At 47.6% G+C, this 18,046-nt stretch overlaps 2 protein-coding genes and 1 pseudogene across 3 annotated transcripts in view; 2 read left to right on the forward strand and 1 right to left on the reverse strand.

Moving 5' to 3' along the window:
- Nucleotides 1–3,953: 3,953 nt before the first annotated feature.
- LOC310772712 (serum amyloid P-component-like) lies at nucleotides 3,954–4,495 on the reverse strand (annotated as a pseudogene). The gene has a single exon. The product of its transcript is annotated as a serum amyloid P-component-like (transcript).
- Nucleotides 4,496–11,405: 6,910 nt separating this feature from the next.
- Nucleotides 11,406–15,240, forward strand: LOC310772787 (uncharacterized protein; the record flags this gene model as incomplete). The annotated part of the gene is made up of 3 exons (XM_083632711.1): nucleotides 11,406–11,645; nucleotides 12,157–12,359; nucleotides 14,142–15,240. 3 exons carry the CDS (start codon nucleotides 11,406–11,408, stop codon nucleotides 15,043–15,045), a joined length of 1,347 nt encoding a protein of 448 aa, XP_083488837.1. The 3' UTR covers nucleotides 15,046–15,240.
- Nucleotides 15,241–16,423: 1,183 nt separating this feature from the next.
- LOC310772879 (ATP-dependent translocase ABCB1-like) overlaps nucleotides 16,424–18,046 on the forward strand; it is a gene marked incomplete at both ends in the record, with an annotated part of 37,901 nt that continues 36,278 nt past the window's right edge. The window contains 3 exons of the mRNA XM_083632821.1: nucleotides 16,424–16,641; nucleotides 16,724–16,798; nucleotides 17,335–17,475. Coding sequence (XP_083488947.1) covers nucleotides 16,424–16,641; nucleotides 16,724–16,798; nucleotides 17,335–17,475 — 434 coding nt within the window. The remainder of the gene's footprint in view (nucleotides 16,642–16,723; nucleotides 16,799–17,334; nucleotides 17,476–18,046) is intronic.

Consider the following 18,046-nt stretch of genomic DNA (forward strand, 5'->3'; position numbering starts at 1 on the left):
CTCCAGATGGAGGAAGGGGTGGAGAAGCCGGTTGCCTATTTTTCCAAGAAGCTTAAGAAGCATCAACGGGCGTACTCAACGATTGAGAAAGAGGCTTTGGCCTTGGTGTTGGCCGTTCAACATTTTGAGATTTATGTCGCTGGTAGTGAGCAGGTGTTGGTGTACTCCGACCATAATCCTTTAGTTTTCCTAGCGAGGTTCCGTACTGCTAATGCCCGAGTGTTTCGTTGGAGTCTGACTTTGCAGCCATACAACTTGGTGGTTAAGCACATTTCTGGCAAAGACAATAAGATTGCGGATGCCCTGTCTCGAGGGTGAAGGAAACTGTACTATGAATTGGACACTGTTAATTAAATGTGATTCTTCCCCATCTAGGGGAAGGTGGGGGGGAATCATTTGAGTTTAAAATATCTTGAGGATATAGTTTTCCTCTAGAGGATGATTGAATAATCATGTATAGGTACAAAATGTTTATGTAAATTTCGTCAAGGTTACGAGTTCAGAAAGCGGGAGAGAAAAACAACAAAAATAGAAGCGTAAACTCGGAAACCGTTTTTTTTTAGAAGTGTTTATTGATAAGTGTTGTGACGCATTGTTTTTTTTTGTCTTTTCTCTTTTTCTAAGGGAGGGGGTATGTGACGGTCCGTTACCTATGTTACAGCCCGCTACCCTCTCTCTCATAGATATGGCGGTATTAGTTATGATATGACGTACATAGTCTTTGCTATGTTTGGCTGTCATTGATGAGGGGGGGGGGTTGGCTCAGGAAGTGAGGTTACGGGAAAGGATATAACGTACCCGGAAGCCGCGATTGGGAGCTTTTTCAAGTGTCCAGACTGAAGAAGGGAGACAGGCTCCTGCGGGCGCATCCCCATTTTCGTTTCCTTTATATCAGTATTATCTATGTTATCCTTAATGTGATGTATAGCGTCTTTATGAATAAGATGGTGTCTCGAGTCTGAACACCATCCACACCTCCTCGGCTGAGCTGTCGGGAGAAGGCCGACGCCACACCGGGGTCCAAGGGTGGCAGTCCCCAGGTGAGCTATACCTCAGCCTCTTAATGACAGCCATGTCTTTCCATGTTGTGGGATTCGGTGATGTATGTTGCCCCTAGACCGAGCTTGTTAGAATTGGGTTGCCGAGTCCGCGACAAGCATCTTATGCAAATGCATGGAAAGAGTCCTTGTCAGCCATCTTACATCCTCTGTATGTGAACACTTTGATCCATTTCAGTTTGCATACAGGAGGGGCCGCAGTACTGAGGATGCAACACTGACATTAATGAACTCCATCAGTAAGCACATAGAGCAGCCTAACAGTTTTGCTAGAATTGTATTTATAGATTTCAGTTCCTCGTTTAACTGCATGAAAAAACACACTTTGATTAAGAGGCTCTGTGAAATCAACATAAACTGCCACATCATACAGTGGATTCATGAGTTCCTCTCAGATCGACCACAGAGAGTGAGGTTCAACGGCCTCACCTCTGAGACAGTCATCTTGAATACAGGAGCACCGCAGGGTTGCGTCCTGTCTGCTGTGTTATTTTCTCTATACACCAGTGGGATGCACATTATGAATGCAATCTGCCAATTGTATAACTACGCCAATGATATGGCGCTAGTGGGCCTCATGAGGACAGGGGACACAAGCGGTCAATCCACCTATTTCCATCACATAGAACAGCTTGTAAAGTGGTGTGACGACTGTGCCCTCCTCATAAACGGCACGAAGACTAGGGAGCTAGTCATTGCGAGCCACAGGAACGCTGGACACATCTTTACACCTGTACTGATTGACAACCAGCCTGTCGCAAATGTGGAAGAATTTAAATACTTAGGAACCTTGTTCGACTCTAATTTAAGTTTCACAGCCAACATCGACTACATATTTAAAAGAGCAATGCAACGCCTGTATCTAATTAGGAAATTAGATACATATAGAATAAGCAAAGCCATTCTAGAGACAGTTTACAAGAGCCTTGTTGAAAGTATCCTGACCTTTGATATGTGCACATGCCATGGTATGGAAATCTAGGAGCCATGAATAGAAACAGACTGTCACGAATAACAAACATGGCGAGTAAAATTATTGGAAAGGACCAGGAGCAACTGGGATCGGTATATAAAAAACGAGCGAAACGGAAAGCCAGACAAATTGTGTCTGACCCAGCACATCCCCTCTTCTCAGAGTTCACAAAACTGCCCTCAGGAAGACGCTACAGAGTCCCCGCTGCAACCAAAAACATCTACAAAAAATCCTTCATACCAAATGCAATAAACCTGCTAAATTCATAAACCCCATCCACATAAGAACCATGTCCGTTATCACTGCCTGTATGTGTGTCCCTGTTCCATGTTGTATTATGTTTCCATCCTGTCAGTGTTCTGTAGCCTACTGTGTACCCTGGTGTTTGTTGAAATGTAATGTATTTGTCTCCCATGTTGAAATGTAATGTATTCCTCTCTGTACACAAGCAAACATGTGAAGCCGAAGACAAATTTCCACATTGTGGACAAATAAATTGAATTGAATTGAATTGAACTGTACAGCATGTGAGAACTCTATGCCGTGAACGTTAGGCAGTTATCGCCCATTATTTTTAGCAACTTGTTTTCAGACTGCATGTCGTGATAGTTTGTTGAATGTCAATGTGATTCACTTAAGGCTATGCTCAGACAGTGAAGTGCAGCTGTGTGGTTAGTTTTCACAACTCCCCATTGTGTGGTCATGCTCAAATTCCCCCCACCCCCTCTCCCTCTCTACTTTACACCCGGAGGTGCTCCCTCCCCCACCCCCACCCCCTCTCTACTCTACACCCGGAGGTGCTCCACATGTATGAAAGCAACATGCCTCATGTATGAAAGGCTACACTTCACGTATCCCCCGGCTCAGGCTCAGGGCAAGCAACCCTGACCTGACCCGGAGTTCATGTCTAAAAAAGTGGCTTAAGAAAACAAGTACTTTCACCAGTCACACCTCTAAGACTTTAGACAATGCCTTACACATGCACATCTGCTGGTGTCATATAGCTCCTGTCATGTCCTTGTGGACTACAATAGGTCTAAATAGGTCAAACAAACAGGCCTGTGAAAACATGTATCATAGAACACAAAAGTCCTATACATAGAAATGATACTAAACCATCCATTGCCAGACATTTTAATGAAGCCAGTCATCCTGTCTCAACACTCTCATGTTGTGTTATTCAACAGATCTCTAAGACACGTGGGGGGTGGGGGTGATCAGAGACTGCTCAAATCTGAATGTAAATGGTTTTCTATTAGACACTACATCCAGAAGGTCTGAACTTAGAGCCGTCCCTCTCATGATTTTCGTAAACTCACACATCTCTCTCTCTAGTGCCTCATAGATGTGCCCTCCATCCTTGGGCTTTGCCTCAAATTGTCTTGTCGTGTGTAGGTGCTGTCCATAAGATTTGTTTTTTTGGATGAGATGTCCTGTGTAGATATCTCTATATGTGTGTGTGTGTGTGTGTATTGCACCTTGCTCTATGTGTCTTCTTCATGCTATAATGGGTGATTCATTGTGTCTTGTGTTATGATTCACCATGTATGGTTCTTGGCATTTTCCTTGTAGGCTTCAGGCCCTCACCTGGCTGCTTGATTGTCAAATTGCTTCCTCCTGGTAGCCTTACTCCAGATTGATCACTGCTGAGTGAAGACTGGTTGCCTATTTAAAGCCAACAGCCAAATACATACTGTAGGCCTACTATTGATGGTCATGCTGTGCTGAGGATGGTCTGAGGACTGAAATGTTCACATTACTGTTATCACTTTATCACTTTTTATTTTCATTGTGTAAATACTTTTTCTTTTCTTTTTGCATCCAGAAGAGCACAAACTTTCCTTGTGTCATTGGGAAAAAATAAATAAACTAATTTCAGTATTATTTATTGCTTAACATAAGAGGGCACAACATTATTGAGGCTATTTCCAGCTGTCTTCAACCAGTACCAACCCTGTGATCTCAAACTCCAGCTCTTTCCATTTGAACACATTCCCTGGAATGAAGTCGTTGTTGTAAAACCACCCTATTTCAGGGATTGTCCCCATGTAAACCTGAATTTGCTTGGGTGAGAGCACATGGTCCCACATGTGGACCTCAGAGATCATGCCGATGAAACTGTTTTAAATCGAAATGCCTGCCGTATGAGTCCCAGGTCTTGGCCGAGGATGGTGATGGGAGCCCCGGTGATGTGCTGTCTGGAGTGGATCCATCTTTTGAAGGTCGGCTTGCCGTCCACCCACAGCTGAGCCACCCCAGTGTCGGAGGTCCAGGTGGCGCACATGGAGTGCCAGGCTTTCCGTTCCAAGGACACTGCCAAGAAGCGTGTGTTCTTGTTTCGAGCAGACAACTCAGTCTCATCTTTTGAGTTTATTTTGAAAATCAAAAAGTCATTGCTGTGGAACAGAGTAGCCAAAGAGAAGAGCGAATATTTTCTGCTGAGATCTGTGAAGAATCTGAACATATTGGTCAACAGTGAGAGATGCAATTAAAGCATTTAATCAAAAACATATGACCTTTATGCAATTCTTTACTGCCAATTCTTTACTACTAATACCACATTTACCTGACGCAGGCTGTCACAGAGTTGAATTTGTTTTTTTATTTGTCAGTTTGACATGATCTCTGCTGGTCTCTCTGGGAAAGACAAACACTTTGCCTGAGAGATCTGCACAGAGAGAGAACCAAACCAACAAACTCAGGCCAGTCAGTTCGAGAGAGAAATAAAGAAAAGGTTTATAACTACACATCCAAACAGTATATTAACTAACAAGGGTCAATATTGGAAGTAAGCAAATGCATTAATTGCTTAATTAATTAATACGGACTAAAATAGAAACAAACTTGAAGAATCACACTATAAATCCAACTAATAGTGGAATTTGATTCCTAGAGGTGTACAGACAAATCTTACCTTGTGGCTTGGTTGGAACAGCTTTGTATGAGTGACCTGCACTTCCCACACCCAGGATGTTGGACCGCCTTTTATTTGTGAGCCAAGTAGGTTGGGCTTTTCTTTCTTTCTTTCTTTCTTTCTTTCTTTCTTTCTTTCTTTCTTTCTTTCTTTCTCCAACATTGTAATAAGTTATAACATATCTCAGAATTATCATCACCATTGGTAAGACACATGCCTCCTCACACTCTGGACTGCCAGAAACCTACAGAATATTGTTCTGTTAGTAATCAGAATTTGTACACTGGAAAATGACTGAACTGCTTGACAGACACACTTCCAATGTCTTCAGTCGGTGAGTTAAAACCTAAAACAGCCTAGAATGCAGTGGCTCAGAGTGCTAATGAAGTGCCAGCATTTAATGATGCCATAACCTTCTCAAAACTTGGTAAACCTGAGCCAGTACCAAAGAAACTAACTGAACAGACTTGAGTCTACTAAACACTGCTGGGCGCAGACCTTTTGAGAGCAGATGGCCGCCATCTAAACAGGTCTGGAATGAAACAACAGACAATCTACTCTCTTCATCAGCCATCTGCCCTCCTCCCCCCAGATGCACTCAACTCTGACACATGCACTTCAGTCCCAACAACAACCCATAGATGTCACTGTCACTGCAGTTCCAGCCTCAGTTTGGAGCTCCCTGTTCCTCCAGATCACACTCACCCTCCCTCTCCCTTGCCTCCCCTCTCGTTAGAATTCACAGACAAGATGGAATAACTGGTGTGAATGCTGTCCGTCTAGATCCTGGCAACAACATGTCTGTTTATTGCGTATCCTAATAAACAGGTGAAGCAAATAGAACTGCGTTCTTATTTATAAACAGACAGCCTCTCCTCTTCCTCGATGACGACCATACATGTGGACTGTCCCGCCGAGGGATGCACGTATGTGGCCGCGCACACGGAGGCTACGATTGTAGCAGCTATGCTCAACATACATGCTACTACGCACAGAGCAGCCCCGGGAGCGTCGGAAAAACTCAGGCGCCCTTCCGTAGGACTGGCCGGGACTGCCGAAGCCTGGTCGTACTTCGTGACCCGCTGGAGCGAGTACAAGGGGATCATGTCTATGTTCCCCGGGTTCTATATTCCCCGTTTTTCACTAACCCTAAACCTAACCTCCCTCAGACCCTAACCCAAAACCTAACCTCTCCCACCCCCCACGCCTAAACCTAACCTCCCCCAGACCCTAACCCAAAACCTAACCTCTCCCAGGGAACATAGCGGGGAACATAGGACCCTATTTGGGAAAAGCGGGGAACATAGGACCCGGGGAACATAGGACCCGGGGAACATAGGGATGACCCCAGTACAAGGTAGGCACCAAGCTCGCCGGGCACAGCGTGGCTACACAATTGCTAGAGTGCTGCGAGGAAGATTTGAGGAAGGACCTCACCCGCGCGGCGGGGAAGAGTCTGATAGACAGTGATGAAAAGAGCATCCTCGCTGCTATGAAAGCGCTCGCTGTCCATGCAGAGAACACCATGGTGGCACGTGTGGCTCTGGCCAATATGTGCCAAGGACACGAGGAGCCCATCCGATCATTCCATGCCCGCATCAAGGGACAGGCAGACATTTGCAAATACAGTATGGAATGTACCAGAACGGGATGTGACCAAATCAATGACGTCATTGAGGAGATACTACGGGATGTAATTGCGCGCAGGATCGCAGACCAGGAGATACAGCTTGACCTGCTCGGCGAAAAGAATCAGGACATGCCACTGAAGGACATGATAGAGTACATTGAGGCCAAAGAGTCCGGCAAACGCTCAGCGTCACGCCTGCTCGATCCACAGAGCACAGGCGCAGTTGGCAGCTCATACCGACGGGGAAGACAGCAGGACGTCCGCACCAGGGGAGGAGCCAGACCGGAAAGACCGAAGACCAAGCCCGGTGAGATATGCATCTACTGCGGCGAGGCAGGCCACGGTAAGGCTCCCCAGTGGCACACCAGACGCTCCGAATGCCCCGGGTACGGTAAGAGATGTCATAAGTGTGGCCGTCAAAATCACCTCGACAGGGTCTGCCTGGGCGGCCGGCCGGTCAAGCCCTCGTCCGCGGACGCTGATGAGGCGCGTGATGAACAGGCGACGACCCCCGTCGAGCTATGCACACTCACCGTGTCCAGCGCAGGCAATGAACTACGCACACTCCCCCTCGCTCACCACCTGTACGATGACATGTGCGACAAGTGGATGAAACGCGCGTCCAGCCCTCAGCCGTACATCAACCTCACACTCACCAATGTGCGTGAGGACTACAAGGCGCTGGGTTTCGACCTCCTGAGGCGCACCCGCGCAGTGACTCTGCCCGCCATGGTGCCAGGGTGCCAGAGCTGCCTGATCGGTGTCAAGGTCACCCAACAGATGGGCCTGCATACAGAGGACCTCATACCAGTATCCATGACCATGAGGGCTGCGAACAACGAGGGGATCCGGATCCTTGGGGCCGCGGTGGTCAGGTTCACCGGCATCGGCGACAATGCCCGGAGATTGGAGACGCGCCAAATCGCGTACGTGACGGACGCCTCCGACCGCATATTCCTCTCCCGCGCAGCCTGCGTGGACCTGGGCGTGATCTCGAGCAAATTCCCGACGCTCGGGGAGGCGAACCTGGCGACCTCAGAGTCATGTGACTGCCCACGGCGCGCGGACCCCCGGCCATGCCAACCACACTTCCCATGCCGGCGACCGAGGCCAACGTGGGGGCGCTACGGAAGCACTTGCTCGAGATGTACGCTCGGAGCACGTTCAACACATGCCCCCACCAGCTCCTGCCGAAAATGACTGGCCCGCCGCTCCGCCTCATGCTCAAAGAGGATGCGACACCCGTCGACTATCACACCCCCATCCCCGTGGCCGTGCACTGGCAAGATGAAGTGAAGGCGGGCCTCGACCAGGACGTCCGCCTTGGCGTTTTGGAGGAGGTACCCATCGGCACGCCGGTGACGTGGTGCCACCGCATGGTGATCTGTGCGAAGAAGAACGGCAAGCCACGGCGCACCGTCGACTTTCAAGCCCTGAACAAACATGCGTCCCGTGAGACCCACCACACGCAGTCCCCGTTCCACCAGGCGAGGCGCGTACCCCACGGGAAACGCAAGACCGTGTTCGACGCATGGAATGGTTACCACAGCGTCCCACTGCACGAGGACGACCGCCACATGACGACCTTCATCACCCCATGGGGGCGCTACCGGTACCTCGCGGCCCCGCAAGGCTACACGGCGTCGGGGGACGGCTACTCACGGCGGTATGACGGTGTCGTCGCAGGCATCTGCAACAAGACCAAGTGCATAGACGACACCCTGCTATGGTCTGACACGATCGAGGAGAGCTACTTCCAGGCGGCACAATGGCTGGAGATTTGCGGCCGGAACGGGATCATCCTCAACCCGGAGAAGTTCGTCTTCAGCGCGTCCACGGTGGACTTCGCGGGCTTAATAACGATCACCATGACCGACGTGCAACCGTGCAGCCGCTTCCTGGAGGCGATTCACAGCTTCCCGCGGCCGCGCAACGTGACCGACGTCAGGTCATGGTTAGGACTGGTCAACCAAGTGGCCTACACTTTTAGCATGGCCGAACGAATGCTGCCATTCCGACTTGGCGTGAGATGCTGATGGCGAGGGAGGAGGCCCTCCGTAAGCGCCACATCCGCATGGCTGAAGTCTGGGCGGAGCACACTCGGTGCCTCCCGCCGCTCGTGGTGGGGGATTTGGTCCGCGTTCAGAACCATACGGGGCACCATCCCAACAAATGGGACAGAACTGGTAGTGTCGTGGAGGTGCGCCGACACGACCAGTACGTGGTCAAGACTGACGGCTCGGGCAGAGTTACACAGGAGGTTCCTGCGCAGATTCAGCCCGGTTCGCAACGACCAGCCGCTGCCCCAATCGATCTGTGACGACCTGGCACTGCGCGCCGCCATGCCGGCACCTGCCGCGATGCTGCGGCCACCGGACGTTGACTCCCCGCTCCTGACGCCGGCGCCAGCGAGCCCTCCCCGGCATATGCCTCGGCCCGCCCCCGCTACGCAACCAGCGTCATCGCCTGTCGGGCCCGTCGCCCCCGAGGCCCCGTTGCCCCCCCCCCCTGCTGGTGCCCGCCATCCCCGGGGCCCCGGTGGCCTCTCCCCTGCTGGTGCGGCGTTCCACCAGGGCGGCCAGCGTGCCTGCCTGGCACAAGGATTATTCCATGGGTTAGCCCTGTGCATCACTCCACACTCCACACTCCACACTCCGCACTTTACACTCCACGCTTTACGCCTTTACTTTTCCTGTGGATTGCTTTTCCTGTGGACTATTTTTTGTGGGTTACTTTTTCTCTGGACTATTTTTCCTGTGGATTACTTTTGCTGTTTCTTTGCACTGTTCTGCTTGTTATTGTCACAGCCTTTACCTTTCCTGATGGTTCAGTTCTGCTAAAGACTCGGGGGGAAATAGGGAACATTGTGTCCTGGTACAGTTGCACCACGGACTGTTATGCTGTTACACTTCCTGTGAACAGCAGGGGGGCACGGGGGGCACGGGGGGCAAGGTGGCTAAGTGGTAGAGCTGTCGCCTCACAGTCAGAAGGTCCTGAGTTCGATTCTCGCCTGGGACACTGTGGGCGCTGTGGTTGTGTTCCCCCCATATCTTCAGTGCCTACTGCCCAGGTGGGGTATCTCGTCGTAAGGGCCTTTCTCTCTGTGTGGAGTTTGCATGTTCTCCCCGTGCTCCCCCAGGGGGTTCCTCCGTATATAACCCCCCCCACTAAAAACATGCAGAAGATCAGATCAGATCGTCATCGTCATCCGACCAGTGACGACAACACCCGAAGTTGGTCCCCGGGCGCTGTACGAGAAAGCGACCACTGCTCCTGGCCTGTCCCCTGGAGGAAAGGACATGCCTGGATGGGTTAAATGCAGAGGACACTTTTCACCGGCCACCGTCAGCATGAGTGTGTTGTGGCCGCATGCATGTGTTGTGGTGTTCGTGTGACAATAAAAGACGGGGCTTGTCCCGTTACGAGAGTGAATGAGTTCCTGCTTAGATCCTGGCAACAACATGTCTGTTTATTGCATATCCTAATAAACAGGTGAAGCAAATAGAACTGCGTTCTTATTTATGAGGTGCAGTCCTCTCCTTTTTCTGCTCTACATCTCAGACGTCTACTACCCCGCACCCACCATTGGACATGTCTCACAATTCGCCGACGACCTCTGCTACTGGACTCACTCAAAATCCATTCCACTTGCTGCCAAAAAACTCCAATCATGCATCACTACAATAGAAACCTGGTCTAACACATGGAGAATTAAACTCAACCCCACCAAAACCCAGCTCATATTGTTCACCAAAAACCCCCGTCTCAAACCAGCCATCCACCTCACCCTCTACAACACCCCCATCGCCCTGGCAAAAGAGGCTAAGTTCCTAGGAGTGACTTTTCAAAGAAACATGTCATGGACCACCCACGTCATCAATAACCTGGAAAAACAAGGAAACCAAAGACTCAACCACCTCAAAGCACTCAGCGGACACAAACACGGAGCATCACCAGAAATCATCCTCAAAGTCTACCAATCATACATCAGATCCATCTTCGAATACGCAGCACCAGCCTGGACTACAGCCTCACAACACCAATTCAACAGACTACAAACCATCCAAAACAAGGCAATAAAAATGGCATACAGACTCCCAATGTACATCAGCACTGAATACATCCACAGCATGTCCGGACTCCAAACCATCAAACAAAGAAACACCATCCTCACACAGAAATACATACATCGAGCAATCAACAACCCAGCACTGACGCAGTTAATCCATGAAGCACAATGGGCCACCGAAACACCCCTCTCCATAATCCTGCAAAACAACCCACCATAACCACCAACATGACACTGATAGTATGATTTTATGATTTTACTTATTTATTAGACAGAAAAAAATCATCACCTTTCCTTTAATTATATCCGTTATTTAGCAGTTGCCCCCCACGCACCCACCCTCATAGTCACACAAGCACATGTATCATTGAGCTCTGTTGACTTTTTCCATGTCTATTTTATTCTGTTTTTATTTATTTTTTCTTATTTGATTCTTTTTTATTTCTTATTAAAAAAAAAAAAAAAAAAAAATGCTGCCATGATACCAGTCGGCTCCTCCCCCGATCTCCGCCTCCTATGGCTCCTCCCACAGCTCCATATCCCATGGCTCCACATCCATCGGCTCCATAGCAATCCATCCAACCCACCAGTTGCCTATGGATAGAAAAGGCCACAAGCCCTGAGCTATCCCATGATCAAGAACTAACGAACGAACGAACGCCGTTTTTTTGTTTTGGTTTTGGCCACACCATCCACAACGTCATCGTCAACGCGACGACACTGTGTGTGTGCGCGCGCGGCAGTGACGACACACAACAACAATGGAGGCTCTCGAAGCCATTCTGTTCTTGCTTCTTGGTATGTGGGTTTCTGCCACAGCAAGGAGAAAGATTTTATTTCGCCAGAGGCTGACTGCAGCAAAACAAAAGACTGCTGAAAAATACCAGCGAGCTTGCGAATTCCTACATCGAACCTCAGACGGGATTGTCCGTCGACAAGACGACGGGACCGTCCATCTACTAGACGACGGGACCACTCTGGTATCGCGGTCACGTAGGAGGGTGAGTTACGCTAAGCTAACGTTATCATGTGTTTATCGTCAGTAACACAAAATAGCCATATAGCCCTGTTACCTACAGTATTCCCCAATTGTATACACACCCAAAAATAGAACTATGCACACAATTATGAAAGCCTGAAGCGCATGTGGAAACCACATGACTCCAAACTGCTTTGTTAAACTCATAAGGTTCTGTAATCTGCACGGACATTTGTGTTGCATTGACTACAGTAAATCAAAATGCTATCATGGGACAACAAAAAACACTACCAAAACGATAAAAAGGACACTTCTGTACTTATCCAGGGGAGTATCGATCAATGCTCTTTTCAGGAGTGCCCTGTTTACACACAATTTCATGGAGGCCTATTTGAACACCAGCGTCCAATTCATGCTATGTAAGACATAGGTTAACTCTTTTCAGTTCTGAGAAATTGTAATAATAAAATATGTAATGGACTGTATCTACCTCTATCACATGTTGAAACGTGTATGCTGTGTGTGTATTTCAGATTTGCCGCTCTTTGTTAATCCGCCGCCGCCGCAGACCATGTGTTTGGGCATTCCCCCGAGCGACCGAGTGGTGGGATGTGATTGTTCCCGGCTTCACCAACATGCAGTGGGTGCAGAACTTCAGAATGTCCGAAGAAACATTCATCTACCTGTGCAACAAACTGCGTCCAGTGATGGAGAGACAGGACACAAACTACCGCCGGTATTTACTTTTTACTGTTTTATGTTTTGTATGTTTTTAAATCTATTTTTAGTTATGCTGCAAAATGATTTGCCCCAGTGGGGACAAATAAAGACATACTCTACTCTAGGTCTCAAGTAGGTCCATGGAGAGAGGGAGGGAGAGAGAGAGAGGGGGGGGGGTCGAGGGAGGGAGAGACATGGAGAGGGAGGGAGAGAGAGAGCGGTAGGACCAGGACTGAGCCAGACCCTGTTTTTATCGGGGGTGAGGAGGTGGTGAGGGTGGACAGTAGGGCTGGGTCGGTTTGAACATTTTAAAACCGGTTCGATATTGCCGTCTAAACCGGATCGGACCGGTATACTGATTTTTTTTGTAATTTATTTTTTATTTTTATTTTTTTAATTAAGCAGGGCTCCCGAGTGTGGCCCATAACTGTCTGTAGTGCAACTTCAGTCCACCTGATAGCGATAATACACCTCTAAGCTGGTATTGTCAACCAGCAATGATACTGAATAAAAAGAAGCAGGACACCTGTGTAACAAACACACCCTGTATTTATTTCTCATAACTATTCAGCTCAACTTTTCTTCTAAACATCAAAATAATAAATGAAATAAGACTTCTGCCTATAGTGCAACTTGAGAAAAGGCTAATAAAAACACAAGCAGTGCAATCAGAATGGATTGGCTTACAGCTGAGCTGCCTTATAAACTTCAAAACTCACAAATTCACACAATATAGGGCCTAGGCATGGGTCGGTTTGAACATTTTGAAACCGGTTCGATATTCCCCAAAAAAACGTATCAAAGCGGCTGCAGTTGGTGGCGATAATGCACCTCTAAGCTGGTATGCTGCCAACCAACACGAACACTGAATACAAATAAGCAGAACCTTTTAACTGTAACAACACACCGTTTTTATTTCTCATAACTATTCAGCTTAACTTTTCTTCAAACATCAACATAATAAACAAAATAAGACTTTTGCCTACTAGTGCAACTTGAGAAGAGGCTAATACGAACAATAGGGCAATCAGAATGGACTGGCAAAAAAATAAAATTAAACATTTTTTTTCTTTAGGTTTTTTCGGTTCGCACGTGATCAAACCGGTTTGGGCTCGTACACCGAACCGGTAAAACCGGAAATTGACCCATGCCTAGTGGACAGCTACAAATACCTGGGCGTCCACCTGGACAAGAGACTGGACTGGAGCTGCAACACCGAGGCTGTACACAAGAAGGGGCAGAGCAGACTCTATTTCTTGAGGAAGCTCGGTTCCTTCAAGGTGTGCAGCAGGATGTTGCAGACCTTCTACCAGTCTGTTGTGGCAAGTGCCATCCTTTTGTCTTTTGTGCGCACTGCAATAAACACATATAATAAGTCGCGTACATGCAGCGAGAGCAGACTCCTCCTTTCTCTCCTCCACACCCCTCCCATAGATACGCTGGTGAACCCTCATTTCATCATTGCTGTTGCTGTATGTCACTTTATAATTATAATGATGTTGCACAATGTCCATTTTGGCCACATAGAACATGTGTGCTTGCTACAGCTGTAAATTACAGGTGCAATTTATTTTATTTTCTTATCTTATTTTATTTAACTTTATTGTAGATATGATAACTTAAATGCTGTGCTTTTGACATGTTTCTGACATGGTTTCTATGTCTGACATATTTTTGACATTGGCTTTTTCTTTTGTGTGTTTTTCCCTGAGATGTACTGACATTGGCTTCTGCTGTAACACAATAATTTCCCCCAGGGGATTAATAAAGTACTCCATCTATCTATCTACTACTACAGGTGTGTGCCTCTAGAGAAGAGAGTGGCCATCGCACTGTGGAAGCTTGCGACCGGCTCAGAGTACAGAAGCATTGGCCATCTTTTTGGAGTGAGCAATACAACTGTGTGCCGGTGTGTGAAAGAGTTCTGTGCTGCTGCAAAGAGCTTGTTGGTACCGGAACAAATTCGTCTTCCAGACCGGGCGAAGTTTGAAGAAATGGCTGCCTTTTATGAGAAGGAATATGGGCTCCCACAGTGTGTTGGTGCCATTGATGGATCACACATACCCATCTTGGCCCCGCCGGAGTTCCACTGTGACTATTTCAACCGTAAAGGCTGGCACTCCATGATTCTTCAAGCTGTTGTAGATGGAAAGGGACTTTTCTGGAATGTGAATGCAGGACAGCCTGGAAGCTTTCATGATGCCCGCGTTTTGAGTCTATCCTCATTGTGGGAGAAGGCCATCAATGGCGACCTCTTCCCAGCTTACACCAGAAACATTGGTGGGGTGAATGCAGGCTACTACATCCTAGGAGACTCTGCCTATCCCTTGCAGAACTGGCTGTTAAAACCATTCCAAGACATTGGGCGGATCACACCAGAACAAGACACCTACAACAAGAAAGTCTCCAAAGCACAAGTAGGGGTTGAAAATGCTTTTGGGAGACTAAAGGGAAGGTGGCGTTGCCTCCTGAAAAGAAATGACTGTGCTGAAGAACTGGTGAGATGTATGATTGTGACTTGCTGTGCTCTGCATAACCTTTGTGAGAGTCATGGGGAGGCCTATGATGATGAGTGGGATGCACCTTCTGCAGCAGAGCCTGTCATGGCAGTGGCACATGGTGTAGAGGAGGAGGGCAGGGATGTGCGACAGGGTCTGATGCACTACATAAATCAAATTGTGGCAGGGCAGCAAGCAAGATAAACTGTGCCAGTGCCAGTGTTGTTTTTCCAGTTCCAAAAATGCTTGATGTTTCCAGGAATACTTGTTAAATGAATGCCATATCAATATTGATCAAATAATTCAGGATTATCATTTTGATCAGTGTTATTTCATTTTCAAGTGTGTCTTCCCCCCAGCTCTGCAGCTGGAATGTGTTTTTTTTTTGTTTTGTTTTTTCTAAATATATGTGGGCTTCGGCTGGGATGTGCATATATATATTTTTTTTAACTTTTTTTCTAAATATCATTTCTGCCATGTGTATCAAAGACACTTTAAATTTTATTGAAAAATAAAGTTGTCATCTGTCAAAGTCAGACTGTTCTTTTCTAAAGGTTCAACCCTGCCAATCTCACATATTACAGTTGTTACTGGAAAGAACAACTTTCATACTGTAGCCGATACATTGTGCTAGTGATACATTTCCTGCTTCCCCTCTGAAAACTGCCATTCATCAATATGCTAAGGACATACAGTTAGGTCCATATATATTTGGACATTGGACACAGTCGTCATCAGTTTGGCTCTGTACACCACAATGGATTTGAAATTAAACCAGATGTGCTTCCATTGCTGAATCCATCTTTAATTTTGGATTTAAATCAGGTGAACAGTGTAGGAATTAGGGAGGGGGGGCACATGTAGAAATTGTAATTCCTACACTGGTCACCTGATTTAGATGCAAATACATTGTGGTGGTGTTCTGAGTTTTGAAGAGGCGGACAGCACATACAAAATAGGATGGTAATTTTTGTTCGTGTAAATTAACCTCTCAGCAGTTTGTCAGAATGGTCACAATGAACTTGATTGTTTGTCTGGAACAGATCCTGAATGCATACTCCACACATCCGATTGGAGATAATTATCCTGCTTTCCCTCTCTAAAGATCTTGATAACTCATGTAAATTGTCGTCTCCCAACCTTATGACTCACAATGTGCAGACCCCAAGCCACAATAGGTGATGCTTGACCTGCTTAAGCCTCTGACCTCCACCTTGTCCATAAATCAACCTATCAGCCCTTTGTCACAAATGTGTGTGTGTGTGTGTGTGAGAGAGAGGGGGGTGGGGGGTGGGTGGCTCCACTGTGTATCATCATTCAGCATAAAATACAGAATTATGAGTTATATGTGGTCCATTTTGGCAATCCCTAACTATTGTAATAAGTAATAAGAATGGTGAAAATGCATGTCTAAGATGTCACAAGACGGTTTATTAAAACAAATGTGCAAACACAGCAAACCAGTAGGAACATGTAAAAGGGTGCAGACCACACAGCAAACCAAACGTGTATATACATAAGTAACAATAAAAGGTGCAAACTGTGCAAAAGAAGTGATCTCTAGGAGAGTCTAGTCTGTGCCATGCCGGCCACCCATCGTCTGCATAAGCGCGCGCAGCGTCGCAAGGAAGTCCTGGTTGAAGGCTGCAGTTCCTGCACTTCCTGCTCCCTTGCCGCAACCGCTTCATTGTTGGCCCTCTCGGCGAGCAGCCCCTGCCTCTCGGCGAGCAGCCCCTGCCTCTCAGCGAGCCCCTCGGCGAGCAGCCCCTGCCTCTCGGCGAGCAGCCCCTGCTGGATCCGGTTCAGCTGTTCATGTAGCCTAGGTAAACCCAGCCACCACGTGACCTGCTCTCTCAGTTCCCAGTCCCCTTTTTTTCTCCAGACAAGAGGAACAGGTGACTGTCATGAGGGAGATGCTGGCGTCTGATATTGAACAGAGGGCAGAGCACCATGAACAGTAGCCTAGGTAAACCCAGCCACCACGTGACCTGCTCTCTCAGTTCCCAGTCACTATCATAGTGACTGAGAACAGGTCTGAGAGCAGGTCACGTGGGGGATGGGTTTACCCAGGCTACTGTTCATGGTGCTCTGCCCTCTGCATTTGGACCTAGGACAAAAGCTAGGTCCAGCCTAGCTTTTTTTTCCCGCTTTGTCCCTAAACATGTCCCTAAACCTTACTGCATTTTATTTCACAGGTGGTCCACATGCTTTTAAGCCGCCTGCAAACATTGTATTTATTAATTTGCTTGTTTATTTCAAGCTCTTTTATGCACCTCCCCACTTAACAGGCAACAACAACCGGACGTAAACAATGGGAGACAATGTTCATTCTACCGTGAGTAACTGGACTTCACCTCACACCTCGACCCCTACCCCCTGCACCATTCTAGTCACTAGTAACCAGCCCTCAGGCTCCACCACCCCAAAAGCCCCACCCACTCTTCAATTCTGCCTCTCATCCCCATTGCCCATGCCCGCCCCTTCCACTCCCAGATGTCCTCCGTCCCTGCCCCCCACGACCTTCATGCACCCTGGAGGTGCCAAGCGCCCTGTGTCACACCAGCCCTGTGTCACACCAGCCCTGTGTCACACCAGCATTGCTGATATCAACACCGGAGAAGAAAACAACAGATGGCCTTGGGGTCCACCAAGAGTTTTTTTTTTTACGTCAGCGCCTCTAACTTTCCCAATTCCTGTTTTGACTAGCAGTAGAATAAGCAACACGTACTCTCTCCATGTGGCAAACATCAAATTTGCCTCAGGTGCTGGTCATTTCAATAACCGTAAAAGTCAAACATCCATGAGGGCATATTATTTCTCTAAGAGAGTAAATCTTCCACCTGCTCTCTTGACCCTGTCCCCACTACATTTTAAGAGGGTTTTCAATAGTGTTTCAAACTCTGCTCTGAAAATCATTAATACTGAGATAGGCCTACTTACTTACGTACTTACTTGAGAATGTTTTCCCCCGTGCCTTTAAAACCCACCGTTGAGCAGTAACTACAGGCCCATACCTTCATTTTTAAGTAAGGTAGGCTACTTGAAAAAGTGGTTTAAATGAACACATTTTTATCTGAAAACGCCATTCTGGAGAAATTTCAGTCAGATTTCAGAGCCAACCACAGCACAGAAACTGCTCTCACCACCACAATAATAATTTTAAACTTGGCATTAAATGCCAACAGAGTTGTGGTTCTTTTGGACT

The sequence above is a fragment of the Poromitra crassiceps genome (assembly GCF_964638095.1).
Source record: "Poromitra crassiceps genome assembly, chromosome: 1".
NCBI lineage: Eukaryota > Metazoa > Chordata > Actinopteri > Beryciformes > Melamphaidae > Poromitra > Poromitra crassiceps.